Source organism: Capsicum annuum, chromosome 8 (genome assembly GCF_002878395.1).
Source record: "Capsicum annuum cultivar UCD-10X-F1 chromosome 8, UCD10Xv1.1, whole genome shotgun sequence".
Taxonomy (NCBI): Eukaryota; Viridiplantae; Streptophyta; class Magnoliopsida; order Solanales; family Solanaceae; genus Capsicum; species Capsicum annuum.
The window spans coordinates 159,465,046-159,486,068 of NC_061118.1; the positions used below are offsets into that span (position 1 = coordinate 159,465,046).

Here is a 21,023-nt window from a genome sequence, read left to right on the forward strand (position 1 = left end):
TATATGAGTTAAAAGCTATACAAAAATCTTAATCTTCATTGATTAATTAGGGTTGTGTATGTTGAAATGGATATTTATCGTTGATTTGTTTGAGCTTTGAATATGACAAAGATATATCCTAATAGAAAACCCCTTCAATAGGTCTTATTATATGCATGATATAAATCTATATTAATCGAGATTTCAAAATAAATATCGAAGACAATTCGGAAAATACAACAAAAACTTTTTTAGTCCTTTGCTTGGTGGTTGAGGAGTCAACTTCTTTCCAACTTCAAAATCCCTTGTGACTTAAACCTTCAAAGGACAGTATTATCTCTCTATATCCCCCCATATCTCTTCACCAGCTATCCAATTAGAGTACTTACTGACTAGTATACATATACACATCTACGACCCCCCACCCTGCAGTACTACTAGACCAATCCCCATTATCAAAATCTTTCTTAACTGAATATATTTGAAGTAAAAGCAAAGAAAACTCAACCATATAGCACTCATGATCATGACGATCCAATAATAATAATAATAATATTGTCGTACGTCTCATATCTCTCCGGCCTTTCCATATCTTTCACCTCACAAAAAGAATAATACTTCCAACACCATGGAAACAACACCAAAATTATCATCACCAGCCATGGAATATCACTCATCCAACGTGGATTCATCACGCCCGTTTCGTTCCGTCAAAGAAGCCGTAGCCATCTTCGGCGAGCGATTCTTGGCTAAAGAAATCTATTCTCCGAAACCTTTTACGTTTCCAACACCAGAAAGTCCATGGAATAATAACAATTATAGTACTACAAATTACTCTCCTCGAAGTGCTAATTCACAAGAAATTGTTACAAGTGCGATGTCATGGAAATCTGCTTCATCGCCAAGTCCTCAAGATTTGAATAACAATGATAATCCTATTGTTGTGGAAGCACTGAAGAAGCTAGAAAGTGAGCTGGAAGAAACAAAGACAGAATTGAAGCTTCTGAAAGAAAGAGAATCCGAAACTGAAATCGCGTTAGCTTCTTTAAATGCGGAGCTTCACAAGAACATGTCCAAATTGGCACAAGCAGAAGCAGCTCATGCAGGTTAGGCATGGATCATTCAAAGTTTTAGAAAAAAAAAAAGCTTTTCAAAGTTTTTGAAAGATAAATAAGTTCAAACATGATGTGTAGGTTTGCAATTTACATGTTCTAGTTTTAGAGTACTCTATTCCATGCATGCATAGATTATTTTTGGTTCTAGTAATTACTCCTTGTACTTGACACATGGAAGTGAGGGAATAATATATACCTCATTTAATTTAATTTGGTTGAGATTGTATGTACGTCCGACGAGGAAGTGGTTATTTTATTCATTACAAAATATAGTTTAAATGTGCTCCAAATAAATGGTGTAGAGTTAAGGAAGTCCTCAAGTATTTTGTCAATGAAAAATAATTATGAGTTCAGACGAACACATCCCCAATAATATATTCTATTCTGCGATTGATCACGCACAGGTGCAATAGCGGCGTCAAAATCAATGAAACTCAACAATGAAGATTATGGTAATATGAAAAAGGAAATGAGAGTGAAATGGGAATCACCACCAACATTAGCAGAGATGATAACTATTGAAGACACAGATCTTGGTTTGCTTGGGAAGAAAAAGGAAAAGAAGAAGAATATGAAGAAGAAGCCCATTATTCCACTTGTAGGAGACTTGTTTTCAAGGAAAAAAAGATCTTCTACCAGTGTTGATAATCCACTTTTTGCTTCTTCTCATCTCTTCAATTGAAAAAAAAAAAGAGGATGAAAGATAATAAGAACTACATTAACTATTACTGCTTGATGTAACTTAATTTTTTCTCTTTTTTTTTTTTTTTTTGATTTTTCATTGAGATTGAGTGTGTTGATCGTGAAGAAACACCATCATGATCTTTTTAATTCGTGTGTATGTATAATGGTGCTAGTTTTCTTTTCCCCCTCTCAAAGTTTTTCACTATTTTTTTGTGTCAACTATCCCAATTAATTACCTTGTTCTAGAAGGAGTTTTATTTCGTTTGTTCTCAATTGTGTTAATTTGAATTTTATGTGCTGGTAGACATAATTAAATGACTTGAAAATAATTGCACACAACATTTCTATGATCACAAGTACTTGGTAGTAAACTCGCACCATCACGGAACAGACACGATTGCCCTGCTTATCAATCAAAACTAGCTTACTAATAAGATAGGTTACTTTTTTATTTTAAATTTAAATAGTTAACTAGTTTCACTTACATTAACTGCAATTGCATAAGCGATGTGTAAATATTTACAAATTATATTTGACGCGGTCTATAAATTATGCTCCTACTAGTTAAATTATAAATTATGTTAGATTTCACGTTATAAAGTTACTCCTAATTTCATTTCTTAATATTTATTCCACTTTTAACTTTAAAATATGGAGATATACTAATGCGGTGTAAATGAGAAACATATATATTAAATAGAAATGAGTAATAAATTGAGATAATTTTAGTTAAATTATTTTTTAATTAATATTTTCTTTAAAAAATGTGATAAATATTTAAGGACGAAGGAGGAGACTAGTTTGGAAATGACTTTTCAATCGTATGAGAGCAAAGACAAAAAAAAAAAAAAAAAAAAAAAAAAAAGAAGAACAGATGGACACACCAAAAAAGAAATAAATTTTCCGGTCCACAAATAGAAGAAAAAGGCAATGTTAAAAACAAGAAGGGAAGTCAGAAACTCAAAGAGAAAACAATCATCAAATTGATAGTATATTTTAGGTTCGTTTTTTTCAATTGAGAAGATAAAAAAGAGATGCAATCAGCCATGCTGTTGAATCCTCCGTACATTTCTACAAATTTCCAAACCCTAGAATCTTCATCTTCCTCATGTTCTCCTTCTTCTTCCACCGCCACTCTTTTCCTTCCTCTTCCTCTCAAGGTAACATCACTTTGCTTTTACCCTATTGTTTTGCGAATTTTGTCTTTTTTCAATTGCTTAACCATGGTGCAATTAATTGTTTGCAGACATCGGGCTTCTTTGGAGGTCGAATTTCCTCATGGACTAAGCGTATTCCATCATCCCGCTCCCTGCTCAGAGCTTCACGGCATCAGGGTCGGTTTTTGTTTTCCTTTTACCTTCATGAATAAAATTACCGTCGCAACTTTGAATTTGATTTAGCTCGAAATCAAATAATACGGTTTTGTTGTCTGGTTTAGTTGGAAATCGTGTATAAATCAGTTCTATGATCAGAACCAGTACCAATAACGAAACTCTTCTTTTAGAAAATTAGCCAGCCGTTATTTTGTTGAAATTTGTTAGCTTGTAACCAAAGTCAAATAATAGGAGGATTATTTAGCTTCTTACTTGTTTGTATTGGAATTTCTTGAATCATTTTTATGGTTAAGTTAAAAGATTTTAGCCTTTCTTTGGAAAATAACCAACTGTTATATTATTGATATTGATTAGTTTGTAATCAATTTTTCACTTATTTAGATGATCAGAAACAGTCTCAGAAACCAAAAGGCCCTAGATTTATCTCTTCTATTTTTCATACAGGAAAGGATTACAAAGGTTCTCATTAGCTTAGCCTGTTGGTTTTTAAGCTTAGATTACAAGATTTCTGTTCTTCATTTGATAGGATACTTTAGTGCTATCGGTAGTAGTTTCAACTTTCAACCCAGCTAATGAATGTTTTCTGACTTTGTGTTGGATTGATTTGTTTGTTGGCTCTTGGTGCAGTTGTAAAGGCTGTTACAACTCCAGATTCGGCAGTAGAGCCAAATTCAGCGATAGAATTACCACTTACTGCAGAAAACATTGAGAGTGTGTTGGATGAAATTCGACCATATCTGATTTCAGATGGCGGAAACGTTGCATTACATGAAATTGATGGCAATGTTGTTAAGCTAAAACTACAAGGAGCGTGTGGCTCCTGTCCAAGTTCAGTCACGACAATGAAGTTGGGAATTGAGCGTCGTTTGATGGAAAAGATACCAGAAATTGTTGCGGTTGAAGCAGTTCCAGATGAAGAAACTGGCCTTGAGCTTAACGAAGAAAACATAGAGAAGGTAGATAGATGATTCTCTCTTTTATTTATATGTCTTACATAGGAAAACTGGCACAATCCTTTCAAAACTGCAAACCTGATCTAGGTGATCTTGAACACATTTTGGACAAATCGAGTCAAAACCTAGATTACTTCATCGTCATCTAAAGATTTATTGGGTTCTCTAGCTATAGATTATTTAGAATGATCTCTCAACTTATAAAGCCATTGAAATAGGACCTTCTAGTTTGTGGCCATAAGAATTTTGAATTCCCAGAATTATCCAGCACGTGTCCATTCTAATTATGTTTTGGTCCCCCCGACCTTATATCTATTGGGTAATGTGATAAGATATGGAACTAGATTTGTTAATGATGATTAATTGGAAGTTACATGGTGACTGCTGTCTCAGATCCAATTATCGATGTTATCTCTAAACCAGTTGTCATATATAGGTAGTTAGTTACGTAGTTCACGAGAAGAACGTGCCATTTTAATCTCAAAGTTGGCTGAACCAGCTATGCTCCCTTCCTGGATACGCTGACCACATACTTGAGTCTATTGCAATAGTGCCAAGAGCTGACTAAACTACTCCATTGTAAGTTGCCTGCTGCATCAGATTGTCTGTGTTCCCTTCAATATTCTCTACATTGGCTACATGAGCCTCCACTGGAGTGCAGCTTCCTTTTTTCATCTATTAGAGAATCTGTAAACTTGAAACACTTATCGACACTGTGGCAGTCTCCTCTCATCAACTGCAAGTTAGCAATGACTTCTCGCTATTAGTGAAACTCTTAACTGCTGTCCTCATGAAATCCAGCACTAAGAGGCATTGAATTAGGCTGATTCAGTCATAAATTGAGTAGTAGGTTGTACTTCCATTTACTTCTCATCATGAATGACCTATGGGATGCAATTGTGGCATGATTATATTGTTGCTTCTGACTCCAATAAGTATCTGGTTCATTTATTTTGTTTGAGAGCTTCACATGTGGTCTGATTGAATTGTGCAATTCACATGATTCTCATACATGCATTTGGATTATGGAGTTGCAACAGAGCTTCAATCTAATGGTAAGAAGGAAGAGCGCCGTAATATTTGGGTCAGGCGGCGGATATCCCTCACTACAGACAGATGCCTGGTTTAAGTGGAGAAAAGGTAGAGGGATGCGGGCCAATTATCCACCGAGTTCCGAACTTTGTGCTACTGGCCCTCAAGACATTTTTCGATTAATAGAAAAAAAAGGTTAAAAGTAATAGAGTTGAAGAGCAATACGTGTTTCTTTGGTACTGTATGATTTGCTTAATATGTGCACCTAGATGTGGCTGCGCAGTCACAGCATAGAAACTATTCTGCTTTAATTAACGCTCGTCATCTTGTCTGTGAAAAACAAGAAGTATTTATGGCATCGGCATGTTCGGGATGTGATCTTAGACGACTTCAACACTTCAGCAGCCATACTCATTGCTCAAATTGTCACTAGTTCTGGCCAATAAAGGAAATGCTCGCTCAGTTGTCTCTGTTTCCCTAAAGATCTTCTTTATTTATTTTTTTGCAACTATTTTAGGTTCTTGAAGAGATACGGCCATATCTTGTTGGGGCTGCTGGTGGAAGTTTGGAGCTTGTTGCAATTGAGGAGCCAATAGTTAAAGTCCGAATCACAGGCCCTGCAGCTGGTGTTATGACTGTTCGAGTGGCCGTAACTCAGAAACTGAGGGAAAAGATCCCAGCAATAGCAGCAGTCCAACTCTTACAGTAGAATGTGTCCCACAACTTATCTTTCAATGGCGATGGCATAAGCAGAGGAACAGGAGCATGATCGGCTCAGTTTGCGTCACACAATCAGATGTTACCGATGTGATGTGCCATGTAACGAAACAGTACACACTGTTTTGTACAGTTGCGCTGCATCTAATTTCAGTCTTTATGTTCTACGTATAATATTGTATTATATTTGAATAGGCACCCTGGAAGGGGATTTGCAATACCCAGTTTGAGGCCTGTGATGTGAGTTATTCAAACACAGAATGTTTAGGATTTTTCTCATACCTTTATTCAGATAATACGCTGGAATCAGAAACATAAGTGCAGCATACAGAAAATTCAGAAACTTTTGGATGCGGATTGATGTACATGGCATCTTAAATAAATACCCAGATGGTTAACTGTTTATGAAGATAACCACAGCAGCCCTTGATTCGTATGTGAGAGCACCCAAATATAATCTCTAATTATTCTCGTTAATCACGTAACTGATAGTAGATTAAGTTATGGAGATGCAAAGATGGTGGCATTAACGCGTTGATAGCACTGCTTGACAGGGAGGAGATCACCAAAAGTAAAAGACATAAATAATCAATTGCTTACAGAGATATAGCTTGGCTAATGATTATATGCTAAATTAGTAATCACCGCAAGATCAATCAAAATGCCAGCACTTAATTATGGGATGTTTTTTTTACTAGAAAACGATGCTGGACTGTTTAAAAAAAAAAACATTATTCTAGTCAAACAGGCAAGGTTATGTCTACCCAGACACCAAAAATATGACTGCATCAGGTTAAACAATCAAATACCAAACAGACCAAGAACAGCGGAGACGATTTCTTCAAAATTCCATTGTAATGTTATCGATAGTGCCAAAGAGCCTTGCATGCAAAAATGTGATAACTCAATTTATAGTAAAGAATAATGGAGCTCCATCGTGCTGAGTACATTTGTCAATGTGCCCTAGCTCTAAAGAAAATGCTGACATGAGAAGAACTTGGACCCAGTTTTCCTCTCGTAAAAAGAGCCTGCTTAGGGTGAATTGAACCGAAGCACACCCATACACGAGAGGTGATGGTCTTGATCATACACAAACAGAACAGTGACAACTTCCCTATTCTCTATTCTTTCTGTGGAATTCAATGTTCGCCTATCTGAGAGAGAACAAGAGATGGCTTAAAAGACCTTTGTTCTCCCTTTGTCCAAGCAGGCAACTTTCCAAACTTCCCCACAGCAATGTATACAGTGCAATGCACTGTCTTCCTCTTTTTGGATTAACAAATGCACAAGGCAAATTACTAGCGTAGATGCATTTTGGAGTTATCTTCTAGTGACAGTAGAGCTTGATGACAGAGTCTGCGCCTGCAGTAAACAACCACGGTTGCCTAGGATGGAACTTGCAGTCCATGACACCTGAAGACAGTGGCAATCAAGAAATGTCAACAAAGTTGTAGCAGGCAGGTGCCCATTACCATCAACACCATAAGCCATCTATATGAAATCCAATTTTCAGGGCATAGCATAGGTGTGTTGCAAATAAAATGAAACCCAAGACCAAGCCAGTATAGTTTTTATTTGGCTTCGCTTTACAAATGATACTGAAACTAGAAGCTTATATTGCAATTTGCATCACAGGCTAGTTTAAGAACTTGCAAAATACCTTGGGTATCCTCAAATTTAAATCTCGACTCTATCAACTTAAGTAAATTTAGAACATCTCCCAAAAAAATCCAGGATGGCCATGATTGAATTGTACTATCCATTTTGCCAGCTGTCTTATTCTGTATCAACATTTAGTGTTGCTCCTAGATGCTTCAATGGCCTTAATGCGGAAAAATTTACCTCAAAAGTGTTCTCTCACCTGATTCTCATCATCACCAAAAACTCCAACCAGACAGATTCATAATACTCTATTGTTTTGACAAACATAACGTATCAAAATGTTTTGAGGGTTAGTGAAACTATACAACACTAATCGCTGCTGCTCCATCAGATAAACATTCCTTTCATCCAATCAAGAACGGGATGGCGATTGGGGACTGAACTAGAATCATTATATGCTGAAAAGGCAGGGTAAGGCCATACCTCTTCCATTTTCACTGCCATGACCGCGTAGAATCTCCAGAGGTACAATCAATGGATTCTGGTTTAGATCTGAATAAACCATGCCATGGAAAACATATGCCGTACAATCGTCCGAAGATGAAGCAAACAAAGGATAGGAGCGATGAAAGGCCACTCTGTTGACATCCTTTGGATGGCACCTATAACATGGAAAACCCTTCAAATAAAGGTATTTGTGGACCAAGTAGACAAAGAATGAATAGACTAACCAACCACATTAGTAGAGAAGAAATAGATATTTTCAATATAAGACACGTACGACCTGCAAACTTATAAACAAGATTCTTCCAATAAGCAAACCAGATTAAGATCGCATGAGTGCGAAAACTTGTGCACACTCACAAGACTTGAAGCCAAAACAGGCACAAACTAATTCACTAGACTGACTTCATAAAGACTAAAAGTAACACAAGACACTTCCACAAAAAAAAATGACAAGCTTGAGAACTCCACAAGGTTGAGATAAAAGGAAATGTCAATCAAGCACACATCAAGATAGCATAAATGCAAAAATGTATGCACAATCTAACATGTTTCAACACAAGACTCGAATCCACAATAAGCGCAACACTAAGTCACCAGGTTGAACACAAGGCACATGCAGAAAAGCTTTTCAAAATTACAAAAACTCATTGCAAGGACATACTTGAGAACTCTGTAAGGTTGAGATGAAAGGTCCATGTCAAACCAGCACAGTTTCCCATCTCTACTCCCTACAATAAGATTGTCACCTGCACAAAAAGTTTTAAAAGCTTCTTAACCAGCTGAGTACCGTGACTAGCAGTTAAGATTGTTAAAGAGCATCCATGACATACCACCAGGATGAACAGCAATAGACGAGACTTCGCGAACCCCTGTCTCTAGCTTCTTAATGAGCTTTTGCTTCAAGAGATCATAAACACGAATGTTTTTCTTTGTTGAAATAAAGAAGACTGAGCGAGAGGGATGAAAGGCTGTTGAAACTGGAAGTCCATGAAGCTTGAATGGTATTCTTTGAGTCTGTTTCTTTGAAAGCAGGTGAATCAAAACTGCTCTTGATTGAGGTAGATAAGAGTTAAGAAATAACACCAATCAACTAAGCAGAATCTCCAAAGTTTCACGATAATGGGCCAAAACATACACAAACACCCTCCCGCCTGATCTTTCTGTTTCCATGACTCCTCTTTCAAACAAATAGAATGATTTAGTTTTAAAAAACAAGTAAGACAGCCCTTACAGGATATGCTAAGGACGGTTTGCCAAAACATTTTTTCACCAACACATGCAAGTCGGTACCACCACTAGATCATATAGAATCCATATAGAACAACTAAATATGTTTATTTTTCACATCACATGACTAAATATGTATAAGACTTTTACCAGACACTATAAAACACAAAGACAGGGGCAGCAGGCATTCATATTGGAAGATCAGGCCAGTAATGTAAATCAGATGAAGGATATCAGAAGGCATAAGTGTTGAGAAATAGTCGCCCTTCCGATGCCACTCAACTGAAGAAACAGTCTGCATAATCCAAGGACAAAAACATTTGAGTTACACAGGAGAGATTTCATAGTGATAATCACTTTAATACCTGAGTCAACACAAAGTATCAAGGGGAAGCATGAAGGGTACCTTAAAGTGCTTCAACCTGATTCCCCCAATCTTATCATCTTGAACCCAATTCACAATGGTTTTATCATTATCTAAGCAAAACAATCAGAATTAGGCAACATTATGAGTAATGAACCTCACACAAGTTGTCAAGTCTTCAAATAAAACTGACCAGAGTCATCAGGGCTTGGTCCCGTTTCAACACGCAAAAGCTCTTCAAGACTTTTCTGTTCTTCTGCATTGCCAAGTCCAGTGTTCAAAAGATATACATCTTCTCCCCTGCAATGTTTATGTAATAGTGGTTTAAAGATCTGACCACTATGATCAACAATAATCATATGCTTCAGCAAATCACTCACTTGCAGACTGCCAATATGGGACGTTCAGGCAAAGGATTCCATGAGACATGATGTACGGATTCCCCAAGCTCCCAGATCCTGATACACCTTCCAGTTTCAACCTCCCAAATGCGCACCGTTCCATCAGTTGAACCTTCACGTGTACGTATCAAAAGCACCTAAGCACTTCAATCTGATAGTATTTATCCAACAAAGATGCATAACATTTCAAGGACTAAAGATCATACCAGAAGCAATCCACTGCCCAGTAGATTCTGTAGATATCGACACAACGGGACCTTTATGACCTTTATACTCAAGATAACACGACGTTGGATAAGGTCTGAGATCCTTGCGACTTGGCAACTTTGGCTTCAAGGACTCAGGATCAATATTAATCTGCAAAAGAAAAAAAAGGAGATTTATTGCGGAAGAGGTCAGATTACGATCTGAGCCCCATAAGCAATAGTCAGATAAAATGAAGAGAGAGGGGATCAAATCCTTCACGTACACGTTTTTTCCGAGCCCTTGGACATAAATAAAGATCCAAACAGCGGCCAAAATTTTCATTGACTGCTTTCTCATATGCTGGAACACTTCTCAATGACGTGAACCTAAAGCAGTGACAAGGTTTGCATTAAGACATTGAAACATATAACAGCTGTACAGAGTAGTCTATAAAACAATCAAATAGGCACTAATACCGTTTCGGGATAAACTTTGGTCGGTCTTCCTCATACATGAGCTGGTAAGAATTGATCTCTTCTTGTGTAGGAATATATTCTAAAGAAGGGTTATAAGACTCCTCATGACCTGAAAATAGGAAGATGTTAGATAGGCAGATAGGCAGTATTCTTTCTCCAAAAAGGGCAACCATAAAAGATCCTCCATAACAGGAAAGATAATATAAAAACAATTGTCATCAAGAAAAGATGGTCAGGTTGCATACCAGGCAGTTTAGGCTTTGGAGCGGGAATATATGCCAACCCTTGTCTATCTATTGCAGTGGAATCATCTCCCCATAAGAGATAGGCACTTGGCTCTTCCTTAGGCTTCTCGTCAAATTTTATAAGTCCCTTTCGGATTGCCCGCACATATTGGACAACCTGCAATTTTAGAAGAGACCACAGATCGTAAAAACCACAAAAAAATGCCAATCCCAATAATAAATCAAACATGCAAAAACCTAGAACGACTTCCTCAAATTTACTGGTAATTACTTATATTTTGGTGTAATCACAAACCCATATGCCCTCATTTTGGATTCCAAGAAAGAATCTAACAGTATTAGCATCTATCTTTAGATATGTCAGTATTCGCATCGACCTTAAGAGAAAAAGATTATTAGCAATGGAGTTGAGAGAAGAAAACTAGTAGAGGAGCACTAGACAGTAATATCCACGGAATATTTGCAAAAATAGTATAACTGCAGGTACACATGCTAGTAAGCATTGCCTTACAATAAGTATAACACTTGATTTGAACCAAAAGACGAGTTCAATTTTCTCACCTATATAACAAAGGTCATCTGAGTAGGCTCTTACCAGTGCCATGATTAAGCAAAATCAACCAACCATGTGCAGTTGTACAATATATCAAGACATGGACAAGTTGAATCAGGAAAGTAGAAACAGATTCTTCCAAAAGCATCCTAGTCAATAACTGAAGGAGAGAACTTACAGTATAAGATCCTACTAACGAGATATCAAGAAAAAAGCAGAGTATACACATGCGACATCACTCCAGAATACTAAGCAAATAAAGCAGAAACAAACAAAAGAATGCACCTTCTTACTCTCCCATTTTGAAGGGATAAATCGTCTCTTTGGTTCTGGTGCACTAGAAAGAGGATGCTTTGAGTCATCCCAGGAAAACCAGTCAACGTAAGGCTGCAGAATAGAGTGACAAAAATAAGAGAATTAGTTAGACTAAGTCAACAACAAGTATCCCTGCTAGAATCTCCACAGCCGAATGGTAATTATAGAGCACGAACCGCGTATGGATCAAAGTCAGCATGAGGTGCCTTCCCTTTCAGCAATCTTTTGATCACCTTAACTTCTTCTTTCGTGAGTTCAACTTCTTCATCATTATATTCATCATAAATCTTACGCCTGAATTCAACATATACACACATAAGAAACAACCGAAGAGAATGGATCTACAGATCACCTTATCACAAGTTTCTATAGAGAAAATAGGCTTAGCAAAGAGATGAATAATTTGAAGAGCGAAGCACATAAAAGAAACGACACCTTCTTGCTAAGGTGCTATTTTGGTTTCCCTTTTTTTAGCCCATTCGTACATTAAATAGTCGGGTATAAACTTACAAGCAAGGGCACAAAAGAGGGGACATGAACCATAGACATTCCAAAAGGGGGATAATACTAGTCCAAAACATACATGCTCAGGCGATTATCAACAAGATAGGCAGTATTAAACACACTTGTACTAACTGTTAACAATTATTAACTCACCAATTCTTGGAATCATCAACACTGGCGAGAAATGAGTCCAGTTTATCTTGTCTCTCCTTTTTCTTGATCTTCTTCCCCGCAAGATCATATCCAATATGTTCCTCTTCTTTGTACCATTCTAATGGAACATCTCCAACAGTATTACGAGGAACAACCTATTAGGACAAAAAGTAATTGAATGGAAAGATAAAAACTACAAAAGTAAGCAGAAAAATCAGAGAAGAAGTTATCCTTGGACCACTAATGCATGAAAGAACAGGACAGCATGCAACATCATCATTTAGGTTCCGTCAAGGTATCATATTATCAATTGGACCACGTGTTTTCAAAATCAAAAAGCGCAAAAATGACGAAGTTAATGGGACTTGAAGCAAAAAGTGAGAAATGAAATGTTTTTTGAAGTGAAGCACACAAGTTACGGAATTAGGAAATGCTGAACATACATGAATTCAGTACTATAATAATTAACAAGCAATTATAATTACTAAGTTTAGCATCCCATTTACAATAATGCTGATATAAACTAACTCCTTCGAGTTGAGGTTCACAGAACCGACCACTTTTTGTTCATATTGGCTTCCTGCCATTGATTGAAATGTACACTTCAATGAAGTTAATATTTTTGCCCATGAACCAATAACCCCTTGCTTTGAATTGCTTCTTCACTTTAAGAGATGGCTTTAAACAACAATGCTGGACCAGTAAAAATAGTGAACAGCAAAAATGGGCTACATGGCAATCGATAAAATGGTACTATTGCCACCAACAATGCAATTTTTGACTCCTTCATTTCTTGGTACAAAACCAAAAAAGAATCAAAAGCACACCTCATCTTCGGACGAATCACTCTCTAAAACTACTGGGCGGGAGTTATCGCTTTCAGCATCTTCATCTTTATCATGTTCAGTATCATCTCTACCACTGCCACTTGCACCATTACCACTGGCATCATCACTTTTGGCATCAAAAGAATCTTCACCATCACTTGATACAAAAACATCCTGCAATAATATGGAACGTATTCGATTAGTAAAACCTAATTCCATAAAACAATTGCAATCCTATAAATGAGGCATGTCCGCCCACTTTTCTAACACCAACCTAAAAAAATGGAAATTACCATGTACCTCTTCCCCGGGTAGATGACCATCTTCTGACCCAGATACACTAAGTGATCCATCATCATCAGAAAACTCCTGGAACAAGAATGACCAACCATCATACACAGTATCAAAACTTGTAATCATCAACTTATCTGATTTAATTCTGAACAAAACCTCTAGATATATTCAGGAATAACGGAGATTTTCTCAATTACCAGCAAAGGCCTAGTTGCTTTCGGTAGATGCTAAGAAGTCACAATGCTAACAGCTTAGCTCATAATAACTAAAGGTATTTTCAATATCTAAGGAAAAAGGGTTCAACCCCATTATTTTAAAAAAAGAAAAGTTGAAGCTTTTAAGTTAAATTTGCTAACCGAGTTTCAGTGCTAGGAGCTTAAACCAAGGCTTAGAGAGTATACTTCAATGAAACTGGAAGCATTTTCAATAATAAGAAGAAAAAAGCAAAAGCAAAAGCAACCCACTACTGTTATAATAAAATAATGAAATTCAATCTTTTTAAGCTAAAAGTACACCTAAAATAGCTTATACAATCAACTAATGAGAGCACTGGTTCTGTGAAAAACATTTTCTTCTGATTTATCAATTCCTATTAATAAAAGAAAAACTAAATTTTGATACAAAGAGTTCCTACGGCAGACTCCAGCTGAATTGGAATTGAGGGCTCATTATTAAAACTTGATTTATTCGACATTAGTTATCGATAATCACCTCGTCGTCATCATCGTCAGAAACAACAGGGGATTCTACAAAATCCTCTGCTTCTTCTTCGCTTCTTTCTTCCTTTTGTTCAATTAACTTCTTTTCTTCTTCTTTCTGTGCATTTTTGTGACGGCTACTCCTCTTCGGTACCTTCATACCTATTACAGTACAGTAGTAGTTAGAGAAGAAGAAGTTAGTAAAGTTGCAAGAGGGTTTAAAGAAGAGGAGAAAGAGTGCTAGGGTTTTAAATGATTTTTTGTTTTTTGTTAAAATAACCCCCTTAAGTTTTATGCTTTTGAGATGGGTCCTCTTAGTTAGCATTTATATTGCAATTGACCCTTTTTCTTTTTTGAGGAGGAAAATGAAGTTTTGATTTTTAAGGGAGTTTGGCCATCAAAATTGTGTCTATCCATTTTCTACTATATATAGAAGAGTGAGTTGGAGGATAATTAAGGGTATAATTGTTATTTAAAAAAAATCTACCTTGTTTGTTTATATTTTAGTCTTCAAAGATTGGTCATAAATTTTTAATGACCAAAAAAACAAGCTATTTTTTCTAAATATCAATCACATCCCAATTAATTTAATATCTCACATGGATCCACATCTTCCCTCAACTCTTTTTAAAAATCATTTTTTGTCACTATTCATTAATAATTGGTTTTTGAATTGAAATATCCACATAAAAATAGAATTAGTTGTTATTTGCATATTTAATTACTCTACAAACTAATTATTGAAATTAAATTATAATAAAATTTATAAATATTTAAATGATAGTCAACACATTCAATTTATTTATCTTACTTTTCGTTTAAATTTATTTCTAAAAATTGTCTTTCTTTTTTTAACTATTAAACTATAACTTTTCACATGTCATGTTTAACACCACGAGATTAAAATATATTTTGACACATTCTATATGTTATTAATTTAAGACATAAGATTAAAAAATAATCTTTACTTTCTTAAACTTTGTGTCAAATCAAAATCAAACAAATAAATTGAAATAGAGAAATACTCAATTTCAAATAAAAAACTTTCAGATATTGAAAGGTAATTTTAAAAGAATAGCATAAAATATAGACTACAATGATAAATAAACCTTAATACTATAACATTTCTTTATAATACCAATTTATATGACATAAACTTATTTAATATTTATTTTCGGTATTCGATTTTCATGAGTAATAAACTCATTTAATATCTATTTTCGGTATTTGATTTTCATGAGTAATTTTTTAGCAATTAATAGATTATCTTAGAATTTACCGTCTTAAAATCATAGATTGTTTCATTGTGAAAATTAACATATGAGATATTCATACGAATAAAAATAAATCTATTGTCTTCCTAAATAAATAAATTATTTTATTTTATTTACTCATATTCTATAATTTAAGATTGCATGTTTTTTATTGAAAAAATTAACATATGAATAATTTGTCATTGATTTAACACTATAGATTGTTTCATTATGAAAATTAACATATGAATAATTATGTCAAATGTATCAAACTTTTCTATATCGTGTGATTCAAAATATAACACGTGGAAAGTTAAAATTAAAGAATTATCAAAAAAAATTCTTTTATTTTTTAAAAATAAATTAAAACAGAAAATAGGTCTTTATTTTTGAAAGTGAGAGAGTAACAAACATTTACAAGACATTCATATATCCACAATTCACAAAATTCAAAAATAATTTCAAGTTAAATTTTTTTATGATATCTAAAATAATTTTAAAATATAATTTGTTAAACCTTAAAAAATAATTTAAGTAGTTAGTTTTGTTCAGACTTTATTATGTTCTATGAGAATTTATGTGATAATCTTTTTATTAAATGCAAACTTAAATAATATACTTAAATCAAATGATAGAATAATATTAAACTTAAAGAGAGATCATATTTGAAGTTTTTTTCATTTAAATATTTTTTTTTTATCGTGGTGTCCAAACAAGCTTTCTCTCCTCTTAACTAAATCCACGGAATAAACAAGTTACTTTTGAGTATAACATTCCTTATTATTTTTTATATTGTTTTTGCCTAAAATTATTGATAGTTAGTTTATGTTTAAGATAAAACATGCAAATCTAACTAAGGGTATAACGGTTTTTTCATAATTTTTAAAATATTTCCGTATAATTTTCTATGTTGACCCCACTACAACTCTATTTTAAATGAAAAATATAGACGTGGTGGTCATTTTATTAGAATCTTTTCAATGTCATTTATGATGTGATTTTTCACATGAATTTCACACACCTCAACTATAAGTCCATTTTAATATGTAGTAAAAAACATTAAATGCATTATATCGGAATGTCTATTGTAATACATTTTATATCTCCATTCAAATAATATATTTTTCTGTTTAATCAGTTCTAAAAAAGAATTGACTTTTTTATTTGGTTAGTATTTTATAACATTATCAGAATTTTAGTCATGTTGAATTTCATTTATTTGTCAAAAGTCCACAAAGGTATACTTTTCTATTTAAGGTTTATTTATTTGAAAGATTACGATGTTTTTCATCTTAAATTCAATGTCCAATCAAAATGTTATAAATTGAAGTAAGAGAGATATAGTTTATAAGAGTACGTGCAAATACTTACATATGTTCCATAAAAGATTAAAAAAAAAGTGAAATTAATTTTGGCCACACATTTAATTGCATAAAGTACTATTGTTATATTATAGCAAGATAATAAAAAATACTCATAAATATTGAATAAGTGTTTATCTATCAAACACAATAAGTAATTCCAAAACGTCACATGATACATGTCATTACAAGGATTTGCACTACATATAATTTATGAAAACATAATTATTTGGAAAAGTGAAAACAAGTTTTACTTGTTTTCACTTTTTTTCACTTATACTTCTCTCACAAAATTTCAAAAACAACTTTAATTTATATTCATGGTCAAACACAACTCCAACTTCAACTCCAACTCTGGAAAAAGGTAATTTTTATGGCCAAACGGAGCCTAAACATAAGATTACTATATACATGGGTATCACTCCCTCTCCTTATTTTTTTTATTTTTGTTGTCCTTTTTTGGGGTTGCCTTTGTTTTCTTTTGATTGAATTAGAAGACTTTAATTGTTTGTAAATAATTATATCTATTGTTACGCACTAACCTTTGACAGTCATTGAAATATGATTTTATTTTGTAGGTGCTCATATTTGTAATTGTAGTATTCTAGGATTTAACAAACGTTATATTTTGTATTTTTGTGATTTTGCTCATATGGTGAATCAGAATTCACAATTTTTTTATTTTTGGCAGCATACATTATTATGGTATTAATTTTGGGTAAGATGGTTGATTTAAGTGTCATCACACCAAAAGGATAAGACATCTGGTTAAAGTCCCGATGCACCATGATGATAACATGTTGGGCTCAAATGATACCAAACTCCCCAAGAACACAACAACACAAACATCAAAATCAGTCCACTAGTTCAAGAACTATGGACCCTTTTGATGACCTCTCTTGAATTCGCAAGAAGAATAAGAGGGGAAGTGATATTAAGAGTAAAACACACTAAAACAACAACAACACTTGATGAACAAGATTCAATAACAACAACACACGGTTACAAGACAAAAACACAAACGAATTACACTAGATATAGACAAACGATTTTAAGAAAGTAAAGATAGATAGATAGACAAAGGGATGGTATAATATTAACAACCCTAATATCACACACAACCTAAATCTATCTCTTACGTGACCTCAAGGGGACCGAAATTCTCAAGCAATCTCCGTTTCTAAACAAATGATCTACACAAGGATTCCACCTTGTCCAAGGATTCCACCTTGCTAAAGACTCTCAAAGAGGCTACAAAATATATTCTCAAAAATCTAAATAACAAAATGACCTAATTGTTCTATTTATAAGCTAAGGCAACACTTGTTACATAAATGACCAAAAAGCCCTTAATGAGCCCAAACAAAGGGGCTTGGCTTCTTGGACAGCTTTGGAGTGTTGGGACTTATTCTCTACACCTCAAAGCTTGTTCATTGGTTAGGTAGCCCCACAAGCTCGGTTCTTCTCTCACGTCTTCATGTCCTCGAGTGCTAAGATCCCTCTTTGACCCGTATCATCCTCCCCTCCTTAGAAAGGATTCGTCCTCGAATTCGAACCTTGCAAAATAATAGGAAGGACAAGCAAACACAAGTTCCTCAAGGTATGAGGGTTAGGATTAGCGTTATCAATCATAGCATTATGCCAAGGTGGCTCAAATTTCACATATAACCAAACATCCCTCGGGTTCTCAAAAATGACACACCAATCACAGGAAACCCGAATTACATACAAGACATGCTTAGCATCAACATAACCATGCCCACACAATGCCCACACTTCATTTTCAAATATGGTTTGAAATGAATCAACATCACATTTCAAATGGTCACCGGGATTAAAGCGGTAGAGTGTCCATGGACACTGGTGGAGGACATACTTCCTTTCCCGAAGACTATCACCATTACACTCATTGACACCCTCTATACTAACATGATCTACAACAAAAACAACTAGAGGGTCATCCTTAGTCAATCAACCAACATGTTAACATCACCATTTTCACACACAAGTTGGTCTTCATAACTTCTATAAGACAATGTACTATCACTTGCCACAATGACTTCAACATTGGATGGATCAACTAGTGTTTCCACAATCTCAAGTTGTACATTATCATCACCAAATGGAGGCACATTCGGCTCACATAAAGGCAAACTATCATTCACACTTAGTTGGCTCCTAGCCTCATTCACTAGAGTGCAAGAGTTAGTTTGATTACCTTGTAGCTCATGTGGAGCATGTCCACTCACAGAAACTTGATTAGGAAGGCTTGGTTGCTCTATCAAGTTATCCAATTCCTTACAAAGAGAGTTTTCCTTCCCTTCTATTTTTCTTCCACTCGGTCCATTATTCTTTCCATTCGACTACTAAGGTCATGTTTCATACCTATTATGGTAGCCATCAAATCGTTCATGGTCACCTTTCTCGATGCCATAGTACCTATTAAGAACACTAAAACATAATAAAAACAATAACACGTTAATGTTAGCAAAAATCAATCCAGGAGTCGACTCAAAATAGTCCACAATTCCTCACTTTCACACTTTGACATTTTCACTCTATTGGCCTCACAAGCATTGATAACTCGCTTTACTCCAATGAGGTTACTTAGTCCCAATTGTGGCTCAAGGTCGGAGTAGATTCTTGTTTGAAACGACTCAAATAAGTAATGTACGAACTTGAACCAAAAGATACTACGACTCAAAAACGAGAAAAGCACAAAACAAACAACGTTAACACGAAGAAGTGTATTCAAAAATTAATTTACAATCTAGTAGAGGAGTACTAGCTTGTCGATTAGTTATTAGAGTCAACAAACGAAACTAGGAACCAATAATAAGAAACTAAAAAAATCCAAATTTGAGCCAAAATTTGTTGTGTGAATAGTAACAGTGACATGACAGTCACGTATTGGTTATGGCCTTACAATTTTTTTATTTTTCAAAAATGAAAATCTTGAACAATTGGTGATTTGGAATTGGTGGGAATTGTTTTGGAGGGAAACAAATCTTGAAATCCTATTCAAATTCAAAAGAATGGGAGACTTGACTTTTTGCACTAGTTCCCTAAAATAAGGTCCTTAAAACAAGGAAGGTTGTTGAGAAGTGATTGACTAGTTGATGGATGATTGCAGGTCTTACAAGACTAACAAGTTTTCACCCTTTTCCCTTCACCTTTTTAAGATCTAGTAGTTACTTCATTCATCAAGTTATGAAGGTTGTAAGGACATCAAGAGCATCTTCATCAACCACCAAGAACTCAACAATCCAAACGTCCACCTATAACAACAACAACGTCGACAAGTCACGGCTAAGACCACAATGAACAACAACAATCGACCACTCTTCAAGTACACAACAATAACTCCAACAAGTTCAAGCCCAAGTTTAGATTTTAGACTCAAAGTGTTAGTGAACAAGAAAGCCAACACTTAGAAACAACTAAACGAACAAAAATTTTTGGCCAATACACAACAATAACATAATTTTCGACCAAGAACATCAAATGGACAGTTTTGCAATTTTCTAAAAATTTTAGTTTTCAACTTCTTTTTTTTTAATTTTCAACCAAGGGAGCCCAAGATTGGTGTTGTAGGAACAAAACCAAAGATGGATTTGATACCAAATGATACCAAACTCCCTAAGAACACAACAACACAAACACCAAAATCAGTCCACTAGTTCAAGAACTATGGACCCTTTTGATGACCTCTCTCGGATTCGCAAGAAGAACAAGAACGGAAGTGATATTAAGAGTAAAACACACTAAAACAGCAACAACACTTGAATATTGTCACTTGACAAAATTTATATGAAATATTTTTTAAGGATTCAAAATGTTTGAAGCATATAAAAGTTTCTAGGGAACTTAATTATAATTCTTATATTGTATAAGCTTACAACTTGAAAATTATTGAAACTCTTGGAGAGTTTTCAAAAGCAATAGATTATTTGCTGAAATGAGAAACATACCAAATTGGATTGGTCCTGAAGTACCATATCTTAGTGCAATTAATGCACTAATGTATCTTGCAAATACTATAAATGTTGATATAGTATTTTTTCGATTAATTTACTAGCAAGATATAGTTCTGCTTCTACTGAGACATTGAAATGAGATCAAACATATGATCTTATTTTATTCTAAGAATTGTAGTACCGATCTTGTTGATTATGCTGATGCTGAAGATTTATTAACCCCCATAAATCTCGGTCTTAAACTGCAATGTGTTCACATATGGGAT

The 21,023-nt window shown here is 34.6% G+C and overlaps 3 protein-coding genes across 3 annotated transcripts; 2 read left to right on the forward strand and 1 right to left on the reverse strand.

Annotated features, from left to right (window-relative positions):
* The first annotated feature begins 352 nt into the window (after positions 1-352).
* Positions 353-2,047, forward strand: LOC107879871 (WEB family protein At3g51220). Its single transcript, XM_016726803.2, has 2 exons — positions 353-1,085; positions 1,499-2,047. The coding sequence occupies exons 1-2, from the start codon at positions 608-610 to the stop codon at positions 1,774-1,776; spliced, it is 756 nt and encodes a 251-aa protein (XP_016582289.1). The 5' UTR covers positions 353-607; the 3' UTR covers positions 1,777-2,047.
* Positions 2,048-2,174: 127 nt separating this feature from the next.
* On the forward strand, positions 2,175-6,093 carry LOC107839891 (nifU-like protein 2, chloroplastic). Its single transcript, XM_016683551.2, has 4 exons — positions 2,175-2,938; positions 3,025-3,112; positions 3,740-4,068; positions 5,615-6,093. The coding sequence occupies exons 1-4, from the start codon at positions 2,813-2,815 to the stop codon at positions 5,804-5,806; spliced, it is 735 nt and encodes a 244-aa protein (XP_016539037.1). The 5' UTR covers positions 2,175-2,812; the 3' UTR covers positions 5,807-6,093.
* A 536-nt stretch (positions 6,094-6,629) lies between these two features.
* On the reverse strand, positions 6,630-14,565 carry LOC107839892 (ribosome biogenesis protein BOP1 homolog). The gene is made up of 18 exons (XM_016683552.2): positions 14,180-14,565; positions 13,475-13,543; positions 13,175-13,348; positions 12,348-12,502; positions 11,867-11,984; positions 11,661-11,762; positions 10,823-10,979; positions 10,578-10,686; positions 10,385-10,487; positions 10,122-10,272; positions 9,895-10,027; positions 9,708-9,814; positions 9,557-9,627; positions 9,385-9,445; positions 8,754-8,981; positions 8,585-8,669; positions 7,900-8,078; positions 6,630-7,227 (listed from the first exon to the last, which is right to left on the reverse strand). The coding sequence occupies exons 1-18, from the start codon at positions 14,489-14,491 to the stop codon at positions 7,142-7,144; spliced, it is 2,400 nt and encodes a 799-aa protein (XP_016539038.2). The 5' UTR covers positions 14,492-14,565; the 3' UTR covers positions 6,630-7,141.
* Positions 14,566-21,023: the final 6,458 nt, after the last annotated feature.